We start from the raw sequence: 25,370 nt of genomic DNA on the forward strand, positions 1-25,370 counted from the left end.
TCACTCCCCCCTCTTCAAATTGGGACTCAAAAATGCACCCCTCGGGGACAGTGGTGTAAAGAGAGTATGATAGATACAGAGTGTCTTTATGGAGGGTCCATTTCACTTGAAGATCTGTGAAGAAATTTATTTTTTTATTCTAAGCACAGATATAGAGTAGACTATAAAATATCCATGGAATTTTCTGGTGAAAATTAGAGACTTGAAAATGTTTGCCCTTATGTCAGACTGCTTAAGGTCAAACCTCCAGATTCCTGGTGGGATGCTTTATTCCCTTTGGCTGTTAGAGATGTTTTGATGAAAAACTTTGAGAAGCATTGCGTCTTAAACTGTTATAGGATATCCTGTGCTTTTCTCACCGACTTCTTAGAGTAATGAATTTTATGAACTTGCTTTTAAAAGTAGTCGTTCAGTTTTGCTGTTGTAATCTTGCCTCTTTTAGGTTTCAAGGGAGGATGTTTTGAAGCTTGATAAACAAGTGTGTATCTACTTACCCCTCTCTGCTTTCACAGCCTTCATTCTCACAGCTCATCTTTAAGTCTTCATTTTATACTCACACCTATGCTCTTGCAGAGTTGTTTTCCCCTGTTCCTCTTGAATCCTTTACATGACCTTATTCAGACCCCTTTCCATCTCTGCTCTGTCTCCTTTGAGATGTGACAGTTAGACCAGTGTACACTGATCCACGGCCAAATGAGTTGTGCTTTTGTAGGAGGATGAGATAATGTTTGTTTTATTTCCAACATCTTTTCTAATGTCTAGAAATCTTCACCTTTGTTAGCTGCAATGTTTTGGGGGGAACTTGCCCTTCAGGCCAGCTCCTACTCATCCATTCTGACTCAGTCCCTGGCCCAGTGCCAAGACCAGCAGACCTGACCACTCCTTCCTTTGAATTCTCCTAGCCCTCCTCTGCGTCTTTTGGCAGGGGCTTCCTTGTGTCGTGTTGCACGTACCTGCTGACACATCTGTCTTCTCATCTAGAGAGCAGGGAACCCTGTGTTCTTCACCTTTGTGTCATCATATCTGGTGCTGAGCTTAGCCCATGCTAATGCTCAATTAACATTAAATACATTGAGTGAAATGGTTCGACTTAACTGATTACAGGGAGTATTTACAGTAATTTTGAGATTCTTTTATTCACTTGGGGGCCTCCAAGGTCAAAGAGTAACGAAGCCCGATATAAGGGGCTGCATCTTATAATTCAGACTTTTAGAGATGGAATGTGAGGGGCTTCAAGGCAAGGTTGCCAGATAAAATATAGGGCATGTAATTAACTCTGAATTTCAGGTAAATACGAACGTTTTAGAAATATAGGCATATCCTTACTGTTACACAGGATGCACTTACACAAAAAAATTGTTCATTTTTTATCTGAAATTCAAATTCCCTGAGCATTCTGTATTTTTATATGCTAAATCTGGCAATCTTACTTGAAGGTCAAATAGTCCCACTGTCTCCTGCAGGCAGTTGTAGGTCTCCGCTAGGATATTCAGATCGCCAATTGGTGGTCCTCTGGCAGCACTTGGCCATCTGGATTAAGACACATCTGATTTGTCCTGCAGTATGTTTTAAATTTTTCAATTTTTGCCAAAATTGAAAAATCTGGAGATTTCCCCAAAAAAATCAGAATTTTCAGGCTCTCTTCAGAGTTCTAAAGCCTGACCACACTGGCTCAGCACTCCTGTCCAGCTAGGGAACAGCTGAGCCCAGTTTTTGAGGTAGCATGAGCTCTCTGGACTCCCTGCTTCTACCCAGCATTGTGGGGAAATTTCATCTGCCAAACGTTATCAGACTTGTATGGTGTTTTTCTTAGAGTTAAGAGGAAAGTGAAACACTTTTTGAACTCATGTCTCTATTAAAAGCAGGAAAATAGAAGATAGCTTTTTATCAAGTGTTTCAATAAAAATGGGAAAAATCTTCTTCTTGGATAAGCAAAGAAATTTCCTTAGTGCATTAAGTGCCAGCAAAATGAGCCTGTATCTAAAGAATACAAATAGTGGTACTGCTTTTCTTATCCCTCCCTCACGTATTCATACAATGAACTTTAGGGCATTTGAGTTCTTGATTTCCGCTAGAATGTAAAATCCCTGACAGCAGAGACTTTTTGTCTTTTTGGTTTACTGATGTATCCTAAACCCACAGAACAGTGCTTGGTTCTTAATAGACATTTGATCAATATTTGTTAAATGAAGGCATGGATGATGTAAACCATCTGAGAGAGGGAGAATCTTTGTGGCTAGAAATCTTCAAGAAGGGAAGAAAAATGTTGCCATCTCCAATAGGATGGCATAACTAGGTGACTGTCTGTGTCTTCTTATAAATATCTTTATGGTGTAGATGCCTTATAACTCCTAAGGGCAAAGGGAAAATGGTTACGGAGGACAGAAGTTCTTGTCTACATCTCCAGAGCTTAGAGGGACCTTGGATTCAATTGTTTCCCCTCGTTATCAAGAAAGGAGTTCTTTGGAGAATATCTGAGGAAGGAACCAGAGGCACAGGTTGGAAAGAACTCTTTGTTGCTATGTGACCTGGTTTCTCTCCTGCCTACCACAAATATTGCTACAACCCAGGGGATTCTTCCTGCAGCCCTGCATAAGCCAGCCAAGCCCTCCCACTTGCTCTGTGGCTACCAAGGAAAAAGGTACAGAGACCTTATTTTGAGCAGAAACCAGTCTCATTTTATTTGGAAGACCAAGATCGTCATGGCCATAGTTCAGTGGAATGCTACCTAAACTCCATGGGTTTTGAGCAAAAAATGAGGACAGTTACACACTAAGTTTGAATTTGCCTACAGGTGAGAGCTTTTATATAAATGTATTCCAAACTGTCCTTCCCTCTACATGGGAGGTCTGCTGGCTCTAGGGAATCTGGCTGGAATACCAAAAGCTGCTATAAAATGTATAGTTTGTTGCCCCTTCTGATTATGTCTGGTTACTGCCATATGGTCTATATGAATTCACAGTTATTCTTAGAAAATATCCTTAGGGGTGTGGTAAAAATGCACAGGACAGAAAAATATAGGCAAATGAGAGTTTGGTTTTCAACCACAGATGCAACAATCTGGCTCTAAACAAGACTTCTGGCCTTACAACTAACTGACTAGGAGTGGAGGCAGGAAAGCAACAGAAAAATGTAGCCAGATCTGTCATTATTACTCCTGGTAGCAAGCGTAAGATGCCTATATTCGTTTCCTAGGGCTGCTATAACGAAGTGTCACAAACTGGATGACTTGGAACAATAGAATTCCACTGTCCCACCATTCTGGAGGCTAGAAGTCTAAAATGAAGGTGTTAGCAGGACCATGCTCCCTCTAAAACCTACAGGGGAGGCTTCGATTCTTCTTAGCTTTTGGTGATTTGCCAGAAGTCTTTGGCATCCCTTGGCTTGTAGATACATCACTAAAATTCTTTGTCTTCACGTGGCCTTCTCTCTGGGTGTCTTCTCATTGTCCTCCCTCTGTGTCTGTCTATGTGTCCAAATATCTCCTTATAACGATATCAGTCATACTGGATTAAGGCCCATCCTGATCTATTTTAACTGGATTACATCTGCAAAGACCTTATTTCCCAATAAGGTCACATTCTGAGATACTGGGGGTTAGGACTTTGACAGATCTTTTTTTGGGGTGTGGGGCATAGTTCAACCCATAACCTCCTAATGCAGTCGTATTATTCTTTGAACTTAGGCTTTCCAGACACAACTTGTTGTGCTTCCTGTGGAATATTACATTGATTACATTGCCTCTTTAGTTTTTCAGCTATCACATGCTTTTCCCTGGCAGGCTGATATAATTAAGGAACGAATAACTGAATCAATAAGGAAAAGAGCGTGCTCTTTCATATTTTCTAGCTGTTCCGATGATTCATTTAGGGCGCTGTGTGTGCATGTCACTACTGAGTACGTGCTTGTTAAGAGAGATGAGACCCTGACATATAGTGGAAGAACGGAGAGAAGGGGATCTGGATTGTTCTTTGGTAAAAGTCCAAGAATGACATCCTTGAAGGGAGGGGACATAATAAGGCAGTATATGGAGGAGAACACCGTCTCATGTGTAACTTTGTGTAAACAAGAAATGTTTTAAACATGTTTATTGTTTGGAAAATAGATTTTATTTTAATGTTGCATGAAACACTTTGGGTTGAAGCCATGCAGGACTACATAAACACTGCGTGAGCTAATACATTTTCTGTCCAAGGAAGGATTCACCACTATCCATGATAATAACCTCTGTGAAATACCATTTTATGGAAAGTCCCATGTTGCTTTGTCTAATTCCAGTTCCCCAATGGAAAAATTGCAAGTTTAATTCTTGGTCTTTTAAAAGATAAATAAATATAACATGTACATTATAAAAAGAACATTATTGTTACATAAATATAAATAGAATAAACCATAGGCTACTATTACTATTGAAGTATAATATATATCTATTGTAAAGAAATCTAAAAATAATGGGAAGCTTTAAAAAGTATATAAATTACCCATCATTCCACAATTCAGAGATAACCACTACTAATATTTTGACATAGTCTCTTCTAATATAGTTCACGTTATGCAATACTTTAAATAAAATTAGCATCAATATATGCATGGTTTGTAACATATTTTAAAATAAATAATATATAATGAGCATTTTCATACCATTAAACAATCTTCTAGCACTTTCTATTGAGTGATTGCGTATGTGCTTTGTTTCTATTTCAGTGTCAGAGTTTTCATTTTTTAAATTACTAAAGTAATACATGTTCACAATAATTTTTTAAAAATCCCAATAACCGAAAGAAGAAAATATCAATTGCCCACAATCTTACCATTGCAGAGATAAACAGTATTAATATTATGACATATAATGCATGGCAGTGTAATTGTCTGGATTTCTATCTTTTACTATCCATGGTATTTTTAACCTTTGTAATCCCAGCACTTAGTTCAGTGCTTAAAGCATAGTAGTTGTTTGATACACTTTTAGTGAATGAATGAATGGATGAATGGATGGACAGGCTGCAAAGATTCAGCTTGTGGGAGAATACAATTCATTTCAGACTCAGCAACTTACTGTAGATTGAGAGACAAAGTAGCTAACCCAAGGCCCTTAATGAATAGGAGCCTGCTCTTTCTGTTCATCTGAATCAGCCTCCAGGCAGAGAATTGAATTTGATTTTTCTCTCATCAGTCAAACTGAAAAGCTGAAAAAGCAAAACCAGAGACAGGGAGGCAGGAAGTGGAACAGGCTTGGATGGGCAGATCAGCACTGAGCTCTAGTTGTTTCTGTTGGGAAGAGCATGGGATGAGAGGAGCCATGCTTCTCCCAGCAGTACGCCCGAGCAGGAGCTGTGGTGGGTGGCATTCTGCCACGACAAGCGTCCTCCATGATGGAGGGTCTGATGATTTCCCTGGGGGATCCAGGGGTCGGTGTGACCCTCAAGGTTTTTGCCTGACCTGTTGCTAGAGTTTGCAGCAGAGGAAGACACAATCGTGCTGGGTTTTATTTGAAGGAATTTGGGGTTCTGTTTGCTCAGATTGGAAGCAGGGCCGACAGAGAGTCTGATCGATATCTTTGGGTTATAGAAGGCACCAACCAACGTCTCTCCTATATTTAATTGAGAAACATCTGTCTTAAGTCTCAGCATATGCCATGGGAAAGAAAGTGATCCATTTCTTAAAACCCTGCATGGAATACTCAGTTCTTGCAATAAATTATGTGGATATATTCTTCCCATATGGGGTGGTCTGGTCCTCACAAACCCTCTCCTTCCAAGCCCCTCTCCAATATAAATATACATACAGAGAGATATAAAAACATCCACAAATAGATAGATGGATGGATGAATAGGGAGACAGACAGACAGACAACCTCCACCTGCTTTTGGCCAGCAACTGTTATCACATCCCTCCTTTCTCTTAAAAGCTCCCCCAGAGCCAAGCTCAAGACCTTAGCCATATTGACACCTTTCTCCACATTGTCTCTTCCACCCAGGAAATCTCCATCCACCTTCTCTCTGGTCCACACCACCCATTTCCAAAGGCCTAGCTCAAAATATATTTCTTAAGGAAGCCTCATTGTTCCATTTTTACCCCAGTTTCTCTTTCCCATCTCTCACCTTCTAGAGCCTTAGCCTTTACCCCATTTTCCCGTTTGATGTCGTAGACCTTTGTGTATATTTTAGGGTCGGAGTAGTTTTGCCTATTTTTCCCATGTGCAGAGTTGGACACACATAGTAGTTGGTACTTACTCACAGAGTAAGATCCTGGTCTGAATAAATACTGTGAGAGTTGGTGGAGTTGGTGTGGTGTAGTATAAACCTGGCATCTGCTAAATCAGCATAGACGTCCTGGTTTTCCATATGGCTGCTATAATCACTTTGTAGAACCGAGCATTGATATCTTCATCTATAAAATAGAAATGCTAATATATCTCTTTAACTACCTTTTAGACTATTTTGAGTTATATGTATGTGTGTGTGTGTGTGTGTGTGTGTGTGTCTGTGTGTATATATATATATATATATATATATATATATATATATATACGACCACACACAAACATATCTGTCATTTACTGGACAAAAAAGAGACTTTAAAGAACGTAGTTCATTCATGGTGCCAATGTTCAGTAATATTTCCTGAATGAAACTGAAATGGGACCAAACTTCTCCAAGCCCCCCAAAGCTTTTTTGAGATTACCTTAAGTTCATACAAAAATTATTTCTGTGTGCATTGTTAAGATTATGGACTCAAAACTTACAGATGGAAACATTACCTGGGTGTGGTGCACTGGAGAGCACTGTGGGTAAACAGTTATTGGGGATGTGATTACAGGGATGCCCTTCACCTGACCCCATTTCTATAAACTTGAGGACCACCTACTTCTGCCTTGCTCAGTTTTCCCAGTTGTAAACATTTGTGGAAAAATATAAACATGATGGAATTCTCATTATAAACTAGACACCGTGATTCCATAGAAGGAGGTGGTGGCTAGGGCCTCAGAAAACCTAAATCCTAGTTCATTTGACGAAACTGTAACTTCTTCAAGACTGAGTCTCATTAAATGTGAAATAGGAGGTTTGTGTGCTCCTCTGTTATATGCCAGGCGTTGTATAACCGCGGACTCACAAAGGTGAATAAGGCATGATCTCTGCCGCTCTTATGACTCTCTCAGTCTAGTGGGGCGGAGAGGTGTGCCAACCAGTAATGGCTAACTGTGAGCCCCTTCTTGCAGGCTGATAGTAAACACAGTGATGCCAGCAGGGAGGGAGTGGTTAACTGTCTGGGTGGATGAGAGAATGCTTGAGAGCAGGCGTTTCCATTAGTAATAACTGTCTTGCCTTCTCTTCAGTGTCCTTGTAAGGCTGAAATATGTGTGAAAGAGCAACACAGTCAAACATTAATAATAATGATGATGATAATATTTATTATTACTAATTATTACTAATTATGTTATTATTATCATCAGTCTGATTCACAGTCTGATTCAATTAAAAATAAACCCCACACTCCTGGCTAGTCTCTTAAAGGGATGCTGGGTTTTCCCTTATGTGTTACAAAAGGTTCAGACTCTGCATTCATAAAATAAGAGAACGTGGAATCTGTGTCGTTTGGCCTCTCAGAGGGTTCTTTTTTAATTTTTCCAGAGTCCTGGGGCTCTTCTGGGTTTTTTCTCATTCCATGAGTTTCTGTCCATCTTTATTATCTGTTTTAATTATTGATTGAGGCAACAGATATTTAGTGAACACTGTATGTATTCAGGGAGTATAAATACAACTAAATTATACAGACAGATCTGAAACACACAAACATATTTTATCCCATGATAAGTGCTCAGTGGAAACAAATGATGAGTGAATTGAGAAGGAAGAACAGTGAGTGGACCAGAGGTCAGAAAAGGCTTTGTGGAGGAAGCCACACTTGTGCTGGCCCTGCACGGATAGGTGATTTTCACTTAGGCACAAGAGTAGTCTTATCCTTGCCATCTTACAAAGACATGAGAGTGTGAATGAGCCTGGTATCTTAGTGGCATTGAAGAGACCATTTTATTTAGATTATATTCTATTTGACACTAAGAGATAAAACTGAAAGAGCACAATATTTTGATTTAATATTGGCTCAGATATCAGCTGATGAGCATTTTTACCTATGAGTGTTACTTTTCCTATGAGCACAGAATGTACCTCTTCCTTATCTTCATATCCACCAGAGTGCCTTTCATGTAAGAGCTGTTCAATAAATATTTTAAAATATTCAGTGTTGCTGAACTGTTTTAGATGTAGCTAAAGACTTCTTGGAATTTGAAGAAAAAAGGAAGATATAATTTACCCCTAAAGGAGAGACATGGATGGCATCAGAAATGGTTTTACGCTCAGCTCAAAAGCGTCAGTTGTTTGGATGTATATTGAGTTAGAAGACCCCATGATAAGCATAGCGCAGTCATATTCATATATTTGGATAGAATGGATGCCTACTTGAGTGCATTAGGCACTCTGATGGGTTGGAATGTTCATCTCCAGAAGGGTGACACATGCATTTCTGTTAAACAGTGTCCCTTGATGCTTATGTCTCCTCACTTCCTTGTTTTGCAGCTCTACAGCTCCATGGACTTTGGGAGACGGTGGCAACTCATGCATGAACGCATCACACCCAACAGGTTTTACTGGTAAGCTCCATTCTCAGTCTCACCACCCTCTTGGATAAGGAATTATCAGACAGCATAGCACTCTGGACAATTCCTGGACACCTTCAGCACTTGAAGTCATGCGTGTCCTAGCCCTTTGCTACTCAGAGTTTGGTTCACGGACCAGTAGCATTGGCATCACCTGGGAACTTGTTAGAAACGCACAATCTCAGGCCCCGCTAAGACTTCCTGAGCAAGCCTCTGCATGTAGCATAATCCCTGGTGATTTAATGTGCATATTAAAGTGAGAAGCCCTGGGCTGGAGAGCTCCATGAGAAGGTCATGATGGGGTGCTCCTAGCTATGTACTAGTCTCCCTTCTTTTTGGAAAAAGTAGATATTTTATGAACCTATTCTAAGAACAGTATTCCGAAAACGTAGTCTGAAGAACACTAGGTAACGGTTATCTAACTCTGCCCTCCTGGAGACTCAGGATTCACGTTAGGATATGTTTTTTTTTTTTTTTTTAACATCTTTATTGGAGTATAATTGCTTTACAATGGTGTGTTAGTTTCTGCTTTACAACAAAGTGAATCAGTTATACATATACATATGTTCCCATATCTCTTCCCTCTTGCGTCTCCCTCCCTCCCACCCTCCCTATCCCACCCCTCTAGGTGGTCACAAAGCATCGAGCTGATCTCCCTGTGCTATGCGGCTGCTTCCCACTAGCTATCCACCCTACGTTTGGTAGTGTATATAAGTCTATGCCACTCTCTCACGTTAAGATATTGAAGACTCTGGAGAAGCCCAGAGGGAGGGAAGCTGCCAAACACAAAGTCACTGATTCCCAAACTCATTTCACTCCAGAATCCCTTTCTCACGTCACACCTGAATCCTTCAGAGCCACTTCTGTGGAGCACATTTTGAAAAACTTTTTTAAGAGTGAATACGTGTTTAAGATGGAGAAGTAGACCTTCCCCCAATCAGAAAATGTCATTCTTTTTTTAATTGAAAATACTTCATTAACTATATATTATGTTGTAAATTTTAGTTGGTATTATCAGGGAGAACAGATTTACTCTTGTAGAAGGGGCAAGTGTTGTTATTAATTGGTATTTTTTTAATACACGCATACTGTTATTACCTTGGTTGTAGCAAAGTAAACTTGGTTTGGTATAATTTTACCTTTTACCCTTCCTTGCTCTATGAAATGCTTCTTAGTTGTCTCTCGCTTTCATTTCGGCAGAAATGATGGCCAAATATATGTAGGAAGCATATACCAAAGTGTATAATATGTTTAATTATGTGCTTAATTAAAAAGAGAAAAAACTTAACAGTATTTGAAAGTAGTACCTTTTCCATGTCTCCTTTTAAATACCTTAGTCAGTTCCCTTAAGAAGTCACGAGATGGCCATTTAGGCCTTCCACAAGGCGGGGGTGGTGAGTGTGGGGGGGGGTGGTCATGTAGGTATATGTATCCCTGTATGTATATACAACCACACCAACATCTTTGGAAGCAGCGTTTTCACCCAGTCCCCTCTGCACCTATAGAACTTTGTCCAGAATTAAAATGATGATTGCTGAAGTACACTGAAAATCAACCGTGTCGTATTATACATGAAGTACTGGGAGAGAAAAGGGAATATTGGGATCACTGCTTTTGACTCAATACCTTGGCTCTTCCCAGTTGTTTTTCCCTTTTCAGACCAACTATTATTTGGTCTGTAGCTATTATTACAATTATTATTTGGTCCTATTTAGAATTAAGATTTTTTTCAATAGACAAAGGCAGAAAACGGAAATATTTGTTTTTCTGATGTTCTAGCTATATAACTACGGCCTTTTTGCTCAGCTAAGATGGACCAGTTTCAGTGTGCCAACACTCAGAAGTCCCTCAAAAAGAAAAAAGTAGCTCTCTGCTATTTCTGAAACAAACTCTTGAGGTGGTAAGGCAGTTAGCCGACTAGGAAGTCAAGTTGACGGAGAAGGAAAGTACAGTAGACTGGATAAGACTTGTCATTGTTTCTGAAGGAAATTAAGTAGATGAAGGGCAGCATTTTCCTTTGTTCTGCAAAGAGCAAGAAGAGAATGTTCCAGTTGCTGTCTGCCTCCCCCTTCCTTTGTGTAGCGGAAAGAATAAATCCCCAGGTCCTGGCAGTTGTATTTCACCTCTTCTCCACTCTGTGCTTCTTTCATATATGCCCCCATGGGGAAATATAAAAGTTAGTGCCTGTGCTGGCTAGCCAAATGGTAGCTGAAAATTCCATTTTTGTAATTATCACTTCTCCGTTTCTGATGTATAATTGCCGTGATTATTCTTTTAGGTGCCATAGGAGTTGCAGAGGAAGAGCTCATTTTACACAGACCTTTTTTTTTTTTCCCCAATGACAGAATTCATGGCTGTTCAAAGCGCTTATGTTGGAGAGACATGGCTTGTATGGGTTAGGAGAGGAAATATCGACTAGGCATCTCCTTGAGGAAAGACAAAGTGTGCATTTCTCAGGGTGTAGAGCTCAGCTTTGGTTGAGAGAGCGCCTCTCCAGGTTCTGGTTTCCGCATCTATGCAATGGGAACAATATTCTTCTTGTCAGTTTCATATGCTTATTGAAAGGACCAGATATAATCCTCTCAGAATTGGACTCTTGGCAATTTCATTTCACCATTTCAGATTTATAATTTGTAAGTTATGTCTTTAAATACTGTGTTTACCAGTAGTTCTGAAGACTGTGACACATAAGTGATTTGTCATTTTTCTGGGACGCAAATTTGAACCCCATTCCCAGTGAGACTGTTTGCCTGTGGACATCTGATAACAATCGAATGGGTCTAATTTACTGCCAAGAATCCACATCTCAACCTAACTTTGTTGTCCCCACTCTTTCTGGAGTCATGATTCTTCTGACGTGGCAAAAACAAAACAAATCAACAACCCAAAGCCCTACAGCTGCTTCTTTGGGAGGGTTGCTGCACGGTGAAGTGGTATTAGGGACGGTGGGGATACACTGGGGGCAGGGCAGTTATGCCCAAAACAAGACATTGAAAGAAAAGACTTTTATCTTGCGGTATGTAGACAAATAGAGTGAACATGCTAACCAGAAAAAAATATTGTTCAAATATTGTTATCTATAATTTGGAGATTTTCAAATGTCTAGAGATAGATCCTTCATGAATGCTAGGTTTCTTCTCCCATGTCGCCTTCAGTTGGCGGAAAGTAGCAACCTAGAAGGGACTTGTGGGGAAGAACACTGTGATTTAGAAAAGATTTCTGCCAAGTGTGCTGGAGAAGAATCGACCATCTACAGTGATGATCAATGTAATGGCTGTGAAAATGCATTGGGAATCATTTCCTCCTTGGTGCCCCACAGTGCCTATGGGTTAGACAGGGCATGGGGCATAATATTCATTAGCATCAATAATAAAAGCTTCATCTAGAGATAAAATTTTCTTTATGAATTCCAGTTGTTCTAATGCCATCAAGAGAGGTCACCTAGGAATCTTACACCATGGAGTGACTGGGCCATCAAACTCATGCCCTGAGAATCAGACTGACGTGAAAACTCTTTTATATGTGACCTTTTCACTCATTTGATACCTGGTTAACAGGCCGATTATGCTTGCATTCATCACCCCAACTGCTTTAGCAATTTTAGTTTGCAGGGAAAGCACAAGAGTGGCTAAGTAGCCTAACGTAATCTTTCTCTAGTCTCTGCTTGGGCAGAGCTATTGTAGGGAAAAAGTGGGTTTTTTTGTTTTTGTTTTTTGTTTTAATATCCTACTGAGCTACAAATGAATGGTATTTCCACTCTTCCAATGGAAGATATTTAACAGGCAGGCACATTCTGCTGTGGGAGGATTGTTTTCGCTGCACATCCAATATGAATACTTGTGACGGTTCACAGCTTTGCCTCTGCAGCCCCTCACCCTCCCTAGGTGTTCACCCTCTTCTGGACTCTTTTTCATTGAGGGAACAGGCATCCTAGGCCTTGCTGAGTTCTCTGTGTAACTGGACTGGCCTCTAAGTGCCTCTGATCCCTGATGGCATTTGGTCGTACCATATCTTGAAGGAGAGATAGAATGTGTCCTATGTCTCTTCCTTACTAACTTCCCTTTAATTGTTCTCTCTCCTGAAAGATCAGGGTCCATTTCTTCTTCCTTGCTGTCACTGCAGGAGAGTGTTCTGATAAAGTAATACACACTAAGGTGCCAGAAACTTAAACTCTTACCTCTTTTCTGGAGTATTTGGGTTGCAAAATGGACTGGTCTTTAGAGTAAAAAAACCCTATAAGAATCAATAGATGTAGAACAAGTTGTAGATCAGCCCACTTTAGGGGGCTCATGGAGAGAGTCCCTTGTGGACAGCTCCTTTGAGCTGTTGTGATGCCTGGTTGCAGGCTGAAGAGTGGCTGGTGTGTAGGGACAGTCGGGATGGGCTCTGTTGTCCTTTGATTAAGGTGGCTTACTCACTGTAGATTTCTAGCGATGGTTCTGCCAGCAGCTTCTTTTCTCTTCTTTCAGAAAGGTCATGAGGGAGGGTAGGGAGAATGGAAAAGCAAAACGTGTCCTCCCTGGTGTGTATAGATAGGAGGTCCTAGGAAAATATCTTTTAAAGGAGAAAGGAAAGATATGGACTAAAAATCCCTTTCATTGCAATATTTCCTTTCCAATCTTTCATCGTTCTTGTTTTTCCCAGTCTCTTTTTGTGTGCCTATGCTCTTTAATGTGTAGCCTAAACATATTGCATGTGAATTTGTATAATCTCCCTTATCCCCTCTTAATGTGCTATTATAACAATTTTTACGTTATTATAAAATCTTTATAACCAACATTTTAATTGTCTATGCAACTCTTCGTTATGTAAAGCTATGTACTCTATTACTCTATTTTTATTGGACATTGGAAATGTTCACATTTTTCACTATCATAAATAACAGTTTGCTTAATATTTTATGCATATTTCCTTAATATCTAGGATTGTTTTCTTGGACCAGTGTCCTAGGTAGCCCAAATAAAAATTTATGTTTTCCCCAGTCTCAACAGAGTGTCACATTCAAGTTGTATGACCCAAATTCAACCCTGAAAGCATTTTAGAGCAATGTAGGTTTTTACTGAACATTTTCTTGAAGGGGGTTGCAAAGAAGCATTATATCACACAGCACACAGTGAGTCTTTCTAAAACTATCCTTTGCCCATATCTGTCTCTCCAAGATCTTGATCATCATGGTAGTTACCTTCTCAACTTTTCCTTCTCTTTCCATGGGTTCTAAAACTATTCTCAGTCACAGAGGTTTATTGTCCACAGAACATCCCCTTCCAGAGCACCCCTCTATCCCCACACACCTTCCTCCCCAAGTATCATAAGCTTTTCTTGTATAGAATGACCTGCCCTCTCTCCTCTACCTCTCCGTCTATCACTCTCACCCCACCCCCAAGGAAATCAATCTTTGTTTGCTGTATATCCCTTAGAACATGTAGGAGGGGGAATTGGTGATTGTTAGGGTTTAATGACTTTCTTTTAATTACCACTGAAAGGAGAATAATTACCTCAGAATATATTCATTTGAGTATCTTTGACACCTGTCATTAAAGATATCAATTTTGTGCTATTGTATGTTCACACCTAAAACGTGTGCAAGTATGAGTCTATTTATAGTTAATACTTACTTCATTCTTGTGGCAGGCAGCCTCCAAAATGGCCCCCAATGACCTCTGTCTTCTGGAGACCATGCCATTGTATAGTCCCCTCCCTTTGAGTTTGGGCTGCATTTAGTGACTTGCTTCTAGTGACTAGAATGTGGCACAGGTGATAAGATGTCACTTCGGAGATTTGGCTACCAAAAGACAGTGGTTTTTGTCTTAGGTGCATTCTCTTTTTTTTTTTTTTTTTGCGGTACAGGGTCCTCTCACTGTCGTGGCCTCTCCCGTTGCGGAGCGCAGGCTCCGGACATGCAGGCTCAGCGGCCATGGCTCACGGGCCCAGCCGCTCCGCGGCATGTGGGATCTTCCCGGACCGGGGCACGAACCCGTGTCCCCTGCATCGGCAGGCGGACTCTCAACCACTGCGCCCCCAGGGAAGCCCTTAGGTGCATTCTTGTAATTGCTTTGTGAGCTGCCCAATGGAGAGGCCCGTGTGACAAGAAACTGAGGGAGGTTATAGTCAGTAGTCAGTAGGGAACTAAGGGCCTCAGGCCAACAGCTTGGTTCCAATGAGGAACAACTGAATCCTGCCAACAATCATGTGAGTGAGCTTGGAGGCAGATCCTTCTCTACTCAAGCCTTCAGCTGAGTCTGCAGCCCTGGCCAGCACATCTGTTGAAGCCTTGTGAGGGACCCTGAGACAGAGGCACCCCGTTGAGTCATGCCCAGATTCCTGACACATAGGAACAGTGAGATGATAAATATTTGTTGTTTTTAGCTGCTAAGTTTTTTAGTGAGGTTTTCTGAACTTGTTTCATTCTATTCTATTCTGTTTTACATTTTGACGGCAGGATTTTGCTTTGTGAGAATACTGTTTATTGCCTCGTGTGTGTGTGTTTGTGTGTGTGTGCACATGAGCCAAGTGTGCACATTCCTGTTCAGAGAAGTGCTAATTTCCCTTACAAAAATCCCATATGTCTGAGTCCTAGACTTACCCAGCTCAGCCTAGTAGCAGCTGTGAGGGTGGAAAGCATAGGGCAGAGAAGCAGGAAGTGAAAATGGGGCATGATTACCTTGAGATAATGTGGCTGGGTGAACCCTCTTACACCTTTACTTCAGTTTAAACTCTATAGATCTCACCTGTTCTGGAATGTATTCTGTTTTGCTTCAAGGATGGGCTCCTAAACTATGGTTCCAGAAGAACTACAGGGCGAGTCATCCTTTGGCTATTAATACATTATGCATGGCAGAGACAGAGTTAAGGAACAGGCAGAATAATTTGAGATTGCTTCCTGGAAAATCAAGGTCTTTTCAAACAAAGTTAACATTACAGGGTGAATTTTTGAAGCTGCGTCTAAATGTGCATCTACAATTTTGCAAACACAGTCATTTGCAATCTCAAATAATGGGATTTAGGCATCGACCTCGTGGAAGGAATCAGATTTAGAGGCCCTTTGTGAACCAGGGTACGCCACAAATAATATTTAATTCAACTCTCCCTTACATTTTTTAAATGGTGTAGCAATTTAAAAATACATTACATTCAAAATAATACATGCAGGGTCAGGAGGGGAGATGTGAAAGCTCAGCTTGCAAGCAGAAATCAGTTTCTACTTTGCTGAGGGGGGCCACGCATATGCTGCATGTCTGGTTGCACCTTGGCCTTGGAAGAGCTGTCTTAATGCCGAAAGCAAATGCAGCGTTCGAAAGCTACACATGGTCATCATTCCAGTGCACTGAGAAAAATCGAACACTCACCTCTTTGGTTGAAGTCAAGACCTGTTGGACTCATGTGGTGATCATGCTTAGCACAGATGAGTTCTACAAAGGAGGGGAAATAAGGGGACATATGTAGCTGTAGACTTAAGTGAATTCTTTACTGTGAAGGGAAGGCATCATATTTGACCCTGCCTTGGGAAATCTGAAAAGATTTCTGTGTGTCAAAAAGAATTCAGAGATAACCACATCCACTCACCTAATTCAGTGTAAGAAAAATTCCAAGATACAAATGGAAACACCATTTCTTCTTTCCCCAGCTTTTTGGCTGGTTTCTCTGGAATTAGAGACACATGGCTTCCAAATGCTTATTCCACCCTCATGATTATGTGGAGGACATGAGAAGAAGTCCTTCAGCTCAGAGACAGACAAATCTCACTAATAAACTTTCAGAGGGGAGCAAATTTGATTGTTCTCAGTGGGTGAGATTTCAGAGGTTATTGTCCTTTGAGGAGGGGTCAGGAGAGGCCCACGTGCAGTAAAGCACTTTGACTGCTCTAGTCTTCCTGAAACTCAGATTGCCATTTAGGGCTTGTTCCCTACATAAAGAAGTGGGGACCTTGAATACATTGATAGTAATGAGCTGTGCTTAGTAGCCTTGACTAGGGAATCTGAGAATTGGAGGGTCAGGGAGAGGCCTAGAGAGAGAAGAAAGAGAAGGATATTGAGCTGAGCAGCCCAAGGAGAAAGCATCCAACTGAAGGCTCAGAGGCTGTTTAACACATAGATTGGATACAGGGTTGCAGGCATGTGGAATCACCCTTTTTCTTGTTGAGGAAATCTAATCTAAGAGTGCTCTGCTCCAGGTTGGGTTGGGGTGTATATTAATCTGCTTAGGCTGCCATAACAAACTGCCATAGACTGGGTGGCATCAACAGTAGAAGGGTATTTTTTCCCACTTCTGGAGGCTGAAAGTACGAGATCAGGGTGCCAGCATGGTTGGTTTCTGGAGAGGACTCTCTTCTTGGCTTGTAGATGGCCACCTTCTTGCTGTGTTCTCACATGGTGGAGAGGAAAAGCTAGCTCTCTGGTGTTTCCTCTTATAAGGATGCTAATGTGATGATGAGGACTCCACCGTGATGACTTTATCTAAACCTAATTACTTCCCAAAGATCTCATCTCCAGATACCATTGCCTTGGGGGTTAAGGCTTCAACATATGAATGGCGGGGGTGCGGGGCATGGGGTGGGGGCGGACAGGCACAATTCAGTCCACAGTAGGGTGTAAAGCAGGGAAGACCTTAAGAAGAAATGCAAACTTTCCAGAGAACTTCTCGACAAGAAGAGTCCTGGAACAGAAGTGTCTCAGGCTTGTAGGAAAAGGTGGAGACGCAATGCCAAAACTACAAAAATAATTTTTAAAAGACACAAACACAATTTAACTACTTTTTTTCTGGTTGTAGAGTCGATACAAGCTTATTGTATACGTTCAAGGAAAGGCAGGAAAATAAAAAGAAAATAATTCCTTCTAATTTCACTGCCCAGAAAATACCACTAAAAAACTCAAGTACTTCTTCATAGACTTTTTCCCCTATTATAATATAGTATAATTTTCAACATATTTAAATTTTTATTACAATTGAGATCATGTTGTTTATAAAATTTTGTATCTTTTTAAAACATACTTGAACATCTTCCTGTACCATTCTCTACACTCTCTAAACATAATTTAAAACTTGCATTACTTACATTGTATTTTAATTGGTGGCTATATAATAATTTAATCACTCTACTATTATTTTACATTGATCTTGCTTCTTCACTTTTACTATTAAGGAAGGCATTGGAATGTTGTTTTGAAAACCTTTAAGTAATTATCTTTTCAAGGTCTGATTATTATAATTTTTAAGGATAGACTACCAAAACAATATATATATATAAATATTAGCATGCCAAGTTGTTCTCTGGAAAGTTTATACCAATTTGCACTCCAACTATTGAAATACCATTTCACTGTACCTCATAAAAATTTAATTTAAAAAAGTAATCTAATTTAATATGCAAAAATGGATTTTCCTTGTTTTAATTTGCATTTCTTATCAGACTGGTGAGTTTAGACATATATTTATTAGCCATTGTATTTCTTTTATGTGACCATCTGTTTTTGCTTCTTCTTTATTATGGGCATTTTTATATGGTCTCATTCTATTTCAATATCGTCTCCAGTTTGTTCTTTGGATTTTAATTGCCTTATGATATCAAACATACTTTTTACTTAAAAAAAAAGATCAAATCTTTTTATTTTTCCTGTTATAATATCTTCTATTACTTTATGTTTAAATAGTGCCCTCAACCTGTGGTCATGTAAATATTAGTCGAGTTTTCTGATTTATAATGCTTCTTTACTAAATAGTAAATATAATATGTATATATTATATATTAGATTATATATATTAAAAGACTGTGCATTCTCCTATATTATGCTTCAGAAATCTCATATTGATAGTTGTCTGTTTCCTCTTGTGACTATAATTTAATCATTTTTATAATTTAATAATTTTATCCATACTGATGGATATTTTTAGGTTTTATAGGATTTTAATTTTTTTAAGTAATTAAAATCCAATGAACATCTTCCCACTTAATTCTGTGCCCATATTTCTGACTGTTTCCTCTGATGATTTCCTGCAGGAGAAACTCTGGTCAGAAGTTAGGGACCGTTGATGTTGGTAGCATTTGTCAGCAACCTTTATTCTGCTAGACTGGTCAGTCCTCTGTGCCCTGAGCCAGACCAGACTGTGTTTAATTACTGTTTATAGCACAACATAGTGCCTGGCTGGGCAAGTCTCCTCTCCTGCAAAACATAACAAAACAAAAAACCAAAAATAGAACCTTTTCTTCTTTTTCCAAATATTCTTGGCTTATCTTACTCATTTATCCATCCAGATAAATTTGAAATAACTTCATCATGTTTCAAAATTTCCCTCTTTCCCCCTCCCTATAAAGCAACTACTTAGATTCTTGATTAGAATTGTAGCAAAGCTATAAATTCATTTGGCAACAACTGAATAGTTTTCAATATCCAGTTTTCATTTTTGGCCATATGGTTTGTCTCTCCTTTTTCACTATTTCTTTGTTCCTCAGTAAAAGTTGTATAGTTTTCTTTATACCAGTCTTACACATTTCTAGTTAATATTATTTCTAGGAATTGTTACTTTTGGTGCTATTGTAAGTAAAGATATTTCATACATAACATCTTTCTTCAGATTGGCATGACCGAATTGGATAGCCATGAGGTGTATTTGTAATTTGCCTACATGCATATATAGTTGGTGCCCTAAGATTCTTTTGTTTTTCTTTTAAATGTTGATTTTTTAAAAATTATTTACTTATTTATTTAGGTTGCGCTGGGTCTTAGTTGCGGCATATGGTATCTTTAGTTGCAGCATGTGAACTCTTAGTTGTGGCATGCAAACTCTTATTTGAGGCATGCCCAGACCAGGGATCGAACCCTGGCCCCCTTGCATTGGGAGTGCGGAGTCTTACCCACTGGACCACCACGGAAATCCCGGTGCCCTAAGATTCTTTACATTATAAAGAAAATACATGTTTTAAGAAATTTTAAATGATTAGGAGAGTGTGATATGTCTAGAGACTCATTCCTGTCGGTGGGGGGTGGGGGTTGAGGATTTAAATAGGAGGAGAGCTTTGCCCTTAATAGCTTTATGACATTGGGCAATTGTACTTAATCAGCTGGTGTCCTTTCTGACTGATGGGGCATCAGTATACCCTGCCATTGCCTCCTGGATGAATGTCAGTCTTCTAGCCTGGCACATAGTAAGTGCTTAATAAATATTAGATATAAAATTAATAGTAAAACAGCTTATAATATGAGAGGATAATTGGAAGAAATGACCATCCTCGTTAATTTGGTGGCAGATAACACTTAGCATCTCTTTGAAAGTGAGCAAGGTTGAGTACATCTGCATATCCTTTTTTTCCTCTACATTCAAATCACATATATTACCTAATAGTCAGTGTTTGTATTTCTGATCTGTTTTTCCAGGTATCGGCATATGTCTTATTATTATATATGTTAAAGCTATTTTTAGAGAAAAATGTTTCTAGCTTGATGTTAATAAAATTCATAAAACCATAAACTAAGGATTGTGTTGAATCAGATCCTGTGTGCTTTTACAGATGTGATGCAAATGTTGAGACAAATCCACGCAGATTGCCAAGGGAGTGTGGCCAGAAACGGCAAGCATCAAAAAAAATATTAGAAGAAATGTCATGATTACTCAGAAGCTGAAGGGCCCAGGTTAGCCTGGTATGCCAAGTGAAGGCTTCTTGGAGATGGGATTGAAGAACCTTGAAGAGTGGGTTGACTTGGCAAGTAAGAAAGGGAGACAGGTTTTCCTGGGAAGGGAAGCTGATTAGGACAAAGCCGAAGTCATAGTATGTCTGGAGAGCAGTTAGTAGATCTGCTAGAATAGGGTTTTTCAGCCTCAGCATTTTTGACATTTTGGTCTGGATAATTATCCCCTCTGCATTGTAAGAGGTTTAGCTGGATTCCTGGCCTCTACTCCATAAATGCTCACAGTACTCCTCTAGTTGTGAAGAACAGAAATGTGTCTAATATTCAGATACTGCCAAATGTTCTCTGAGGGGCACCCCCCTCCTCCCATTGAGAATCACTGTGCTAGGAAAATAGGATTTGCATCGAGAGGCAACGAGAAATGAAGCTAGAGATGTAGACTAGATTCAGACTGTGAAGGGCTTCAAATACCAGGTAAGTGGTTTAGACACGTCTCTCTGGGTAATGGAGGGCATTCATATTTGTGCAGGGGAATGACATGATATTCATGTTTTATGAAGATTTATTAACATTAGGCACTTTCCTTGAGATGCTTAAGCAACATTGTGTGCAACTCTCTGTCAATAGATAAGCTACTGATTTTCCTCGAGACAGATGCAAATCCTCTAAAGTATCTTGATCTCAAGTTTCATTCTCCAATGAAAAATTATGGAATTGTGGACTTTTAAAAATATATGCCTAGTATATATTTTTAAATAATTCATTTCTGTTTATACTTTAATTGATACAACAGTACAGATTTTTATTGAACTAATGATTTAATCATTTTAACACACACTTTATTCTTTCTTGTCCTCTTTTAATTTTTGTACGCATAAAAGTAATTTTTCACCAAATTATAGTTGTAATATGTCCCTGCATTTATGTCTTTTTTTTTTTCACTTTTAACCTGCCTAAGTAATTTTCTGTATGTGGGCCTAGTATTTATAATGATCATTTTCATGTGGAAGAATATTCCACTGAATTGATAAACTCTCTTTTATAGTAGAGAGTTATGGAAAAGTTAGAGTGGAAAGGACCCTGAAAGATGATCTGGTCTAGTGATTTCTCCACTAGTGCTCTCAGAAGTTCTGTGGGGCTTCTGATAAATTGCTCCAGGGACTACCTGGTACACAGAGAAGCCTTAGGGGCGCTAAGTGATCAGGTCCTTGGCCTCATCATTTTTGCTTCAGCCAGGACTACTCAGCTTCTTAATGTTTTATATATCAGGCTTACGCACAAGATTTCTTTTGAAGATAGAAGACCATTCATTAAAGAAACAAACAAAAATGTTTATAAAATCATTGATCTAGACTGGTCTTTTCATTTTACACAAGCTGCATACTGGTATAAGAGTCTTCAGGTTATCCTTCCTTAGTGCTTGCACCACCCTGAAATGTCCAGTTCCATAGGGTAGACGCTTATTGAATGGCTAAAATCTTGCCAAAGAACCTAAGCTATTGTGCTAATGAGGACACTACCTGATGACCCTCTACTCTGTCAAGGGGCTCACCATGTTTTGGTGAGAAGATAAATGTCCACACTCACGTGGAAATGATTTTGACAAGTTAAGTGATCATTTATAGAGCCAGGTGTGAGAGAGGGTGAAAGACTATGGTGATTGGATTGGAGGAAATTAACAATTTCATTTACTTGGTGGCAAATGGCACTGAGCCCAGGTGTTGTGACTACACCCTAGCTTGTTTTGTTCTCAAAGGGATGCTTAAAACAGGAAATACCGTTAGGCAGTTAGGCTTTTTCATCTGTCAGCAAATTGCTTTTCAAAGGCAGCAGTTTTCCTTCCATGTACATGTTTGTGTATATCTGAATCTAGCAGTTGACGTGTGTATTACTACCTTGATCTCCTTTGCTTACAAATACAATGAGGGAAAAAACTGTCTTTCGAGAATCCTCAAATTCTCCCAAATCAGGATGCATCTCCCACCTTTAGGCCTCTTACTCAAATCTGCTCTTTGCAAAGACAGCCTGAATGATGGATTAGGGCCATGCCCCGCCCCTTTTCATCTCCCCACTGGCCAGCTGTGTCATATTCAGACATTCTCCAACCTTTTCCCTTAGCAGTGTTGAAGAGAAGCTGTTAAGTAATTCGGGCAGAACCATGCACAGTAGAGGCAGAGAGAGAGCCCGGGGTGGGGGTGGGGGTCCCTGCTGTCCCCACTCAGCATTTCAGATGGATAGAGGAGATTGAAGCGTTGAAAAGGTCGGACCCTGGGACCCGTCTGGTCTATAAAAGGCACCAAAGTGTGCAGTAATTGACAAGGAGCTGGGCCAGAAGCACTGGAGGGTTTAAAATGGGATGGCCATGCACTTGTCCGAGTGATGCTGGGAATGAGAGGTCCAGGAACCTGCCTCATACATTTCTTAGCCCCGTGCCCCACCCCCCCACCATTTAACAAGTGTTGCTAAAAGAAGTGACAGTGAAATAGAACAAATAGAGTTGGGTTTTATGACTATTTTCTACTTCCGTGGAAGAAGAGATTTGAAACATGAGTGACATGATAGGGGGAGTGATGCTATGTCTCCTTTTGTTCTTTCTTTTCTTTCTTTCATTTTCTTTTTTATTATTTTAATGTGAGATTTGTTAGGATTTTCCAGAGCAAAGAGAAACTCAGCACGTTAGGAAGAGAAAATCCCTGACCTGTGAGGTGTAGCGAAAAGAGCCTGAGAAGGAGTCAGGGCTTTCAGGTGCTAATTGTGTTTCTGCCACTGGAATAGCAGTCAGGCCTTGGGGCACTCAGAGGATTCCTTTGGCTTTCTGCATCTTCGTCTGTAGAATTTAAAGAGCTGACTAGAAGGTCTTGAAGGTTTGGTCTAATGCTTTCATCCCAGGAGTCAATGATCCACTTGCAGCCTGAGTGTTGATCTCCAACATTAAGTGGTGGCAGGAGAGAATATCCTGTCCACTCTCCTGATAGAGAGAATTTTGTGTCTCAGATGATGGTCCAGGGAGAACCTGCGGTGGATTGACCCAAGGTGCTCGTTAAAAATGCAGATTCTTGGGCCCCACCCTGAAACTCTTGATCTGAATCTGGAGACCCTGGCCTCAGAAATCTATTTCAGCGCTCTCTCTCAGTAATTTCTTTGCCCAGTGGGTTTTAGAAACAAGAGGAGGTGGCTAGGAAGTGGTTTTGGAAACCAGGGAGGCAAGTGAGTGGGGTCCTGGGTGTTGTGCTTTGAGTCGTACAGAATGGGACCCCTTACCAAAACCCCTCTCCTTTCTCCACCGTACTTGACATCCACAGTGAAAGAGTAGTTCCAACCAGTGAAGACATTGCCACCTCCAGGCATCTTTTAAAAATGCATACACCCCATGCTAAATGAGATAATACATTTAAGTGTGCTTTGGAAGCTGCAAGGCATTATTAAAATGCTTTGTAACTGTAAAATGCTGTATAGATGTTAGTCATTATTAAAATAATACCTCTAGTTTTTATTAACCCTATGGCATAAATGAGGTTATGGATTTTATCTATGTCCATTTAGATGTACTTACTAAGGATTTCTATTCAAGAGACTGTTTGGAGTCCCTACTCTGTGAATAGTGTATTCATACAAAGGGATATAAAGGACAGTAGGTGTGGGTTATTGTTCCAATGCTTAATTATCTCTTAAGTAATAAAATTGTACTTCCAAACCCATTGCCGTGGAACTTTGCAGCGCCTTTGGACTGTGTGTGGCAGGTATTTTCTCAGCCTGGCTGTGGGCTCATCCTTTTGACTTGTGTTGACAAAGTTTAGCAGATGTGACACAGCAGAAACTTTTAAAGTGCCTGCCTGGCTGGGGTATGCGTCTTTTCTCTCTGCCATCCCATGGTAGCTGTGACCCCCTCATTCCAGGCTCCATAAAGAAGAACATGAGGCACACATACATCTGTACCTCTGCAGAGCCCAGCTCTGCCCCAATTCCTAGCTTGGAGCGGAGTCTTCCATGGAGCCCAGTCTAGACAAGCTAATTCCCTAGCTGGCTCTGGATGTATGAGCATAAATAACTGTGGTTGTAAGCCATTGCATTTTAGCATGGGTTATTATGCAGCAAAAGCTACGGATACAGTAGGGCAAAAAAAATTGTGACAAATGGACTAATGTCTGATACAAAGGACAGTGGTGAAGTGCCACAAGAGAGGTACCACCTGAGATGGCGGGGCCAGGGGAGGTGACATCAGTAAAGCCTTCATGGAGGAGGTGGCATTTGAGAGGAGCCTTGACAGATGGGTTCAGTTTCCATAGGCAGACCTATGTTTGTGTCATGGGCCTTCTGGTGTGACATAATGGTGGCATATCAGGCAGAGGAAGGAGTAGGAGGAGAGCCTCAAAGTAGGAGAGCATGGGGTGTGTTTAGAAAATGTTAATAGTTCAATCTATCGGGAAGTTCAAGTTCTACACTCATGAGAGAAGACATGCCGGTAAGGCTGGAAAAGAAGATTAAAACGATAACTTAGAGGCTTTAAATGCCAGGTTGAAGATTTTGCAGCTAATACACTTGAAAGGCTCTGCTCAGTGATAGGCATACTCGGGGCCAGCCATTAGGTAGGTCATTCTTGCAGTGGGATGAAGGGCAAATCATAGAAGGAAGAACTGGGGTCCAGGTGGCCCCTTAAAAGGCTATTACTGGGGACAGCAAATACTGGAAAGAGTAGATGGACCTTCAGGAAATTCTAGAAAATGTGCTTCACAGTTGAAAAAGAAAAAGAACAGCTTGAAGAATAGAAAAGAAATCTAAATCCTTCTTCCATTCTAGAATGTTGTTTCCTGTCTTTATAATACCTAAAAACTCAAGTTCTACTTGGAACTAAATCAACAAGTTATAGTGACCACAGATTCAAAGACTTTACCTGTAAATTTTTTAGTGAGTGTTTAAATGCAGCATGATATTAACACACTTAATGGAAAACCATACTCTGGACTTAGGTGTAATTTCCCCCAGTGTTAAAAAGACACTCAAGCAATATTCCCTGTGCATTTTTGTATTTGCTTGTTTTTTTGTGTTTTTTGGGGGGATGGGTGGGTGTTGTAGGCAGTGCCCCCTTGCTAAGT

At 40.1% G+C, this 25,370-nt stretch overlaps 1 protein-coding gene across 1 annotated transcript in view; it reads left to right on the forward strand.

Annotated features, from left to right (window-relative positions):
- The window catches only part of SORCS3 (sortilin related VPS10 domain containing receptor 3), a 620,228-nt gene that overhangs the window by 394,613 nt on the left and 200,245 nt on the right, over positions 1 to 25,370 (forward strand). Inside the window, exon 5 of the mRNA XM_024121368.1 lies at positions 8,577 to 8,650. Within this exon, the coding sequence (XP_023977136.1) occupies positions 8,577 to 8,650 (74 nt within the window). The remainder of the gene's footprint in view (positions 1 to 8,576; positions 8,651 to 25,370) is intronic.

This window comes from Physeter macrocephalus, chromosome 20 (assembly GCF_002837175.3).
Source record: "Physeter macrocephalus isolate SW-GA chromosome 20, ASM283717v5, whole genome shotgun sequence".
NCBI classification, from domain to species: domain Eukaryota; kingdom Metazoa; phylum Chordata; class Mammalia; order Artiodactyla; family Physeteridae; genus Physeter; species Physeter macrocephalus.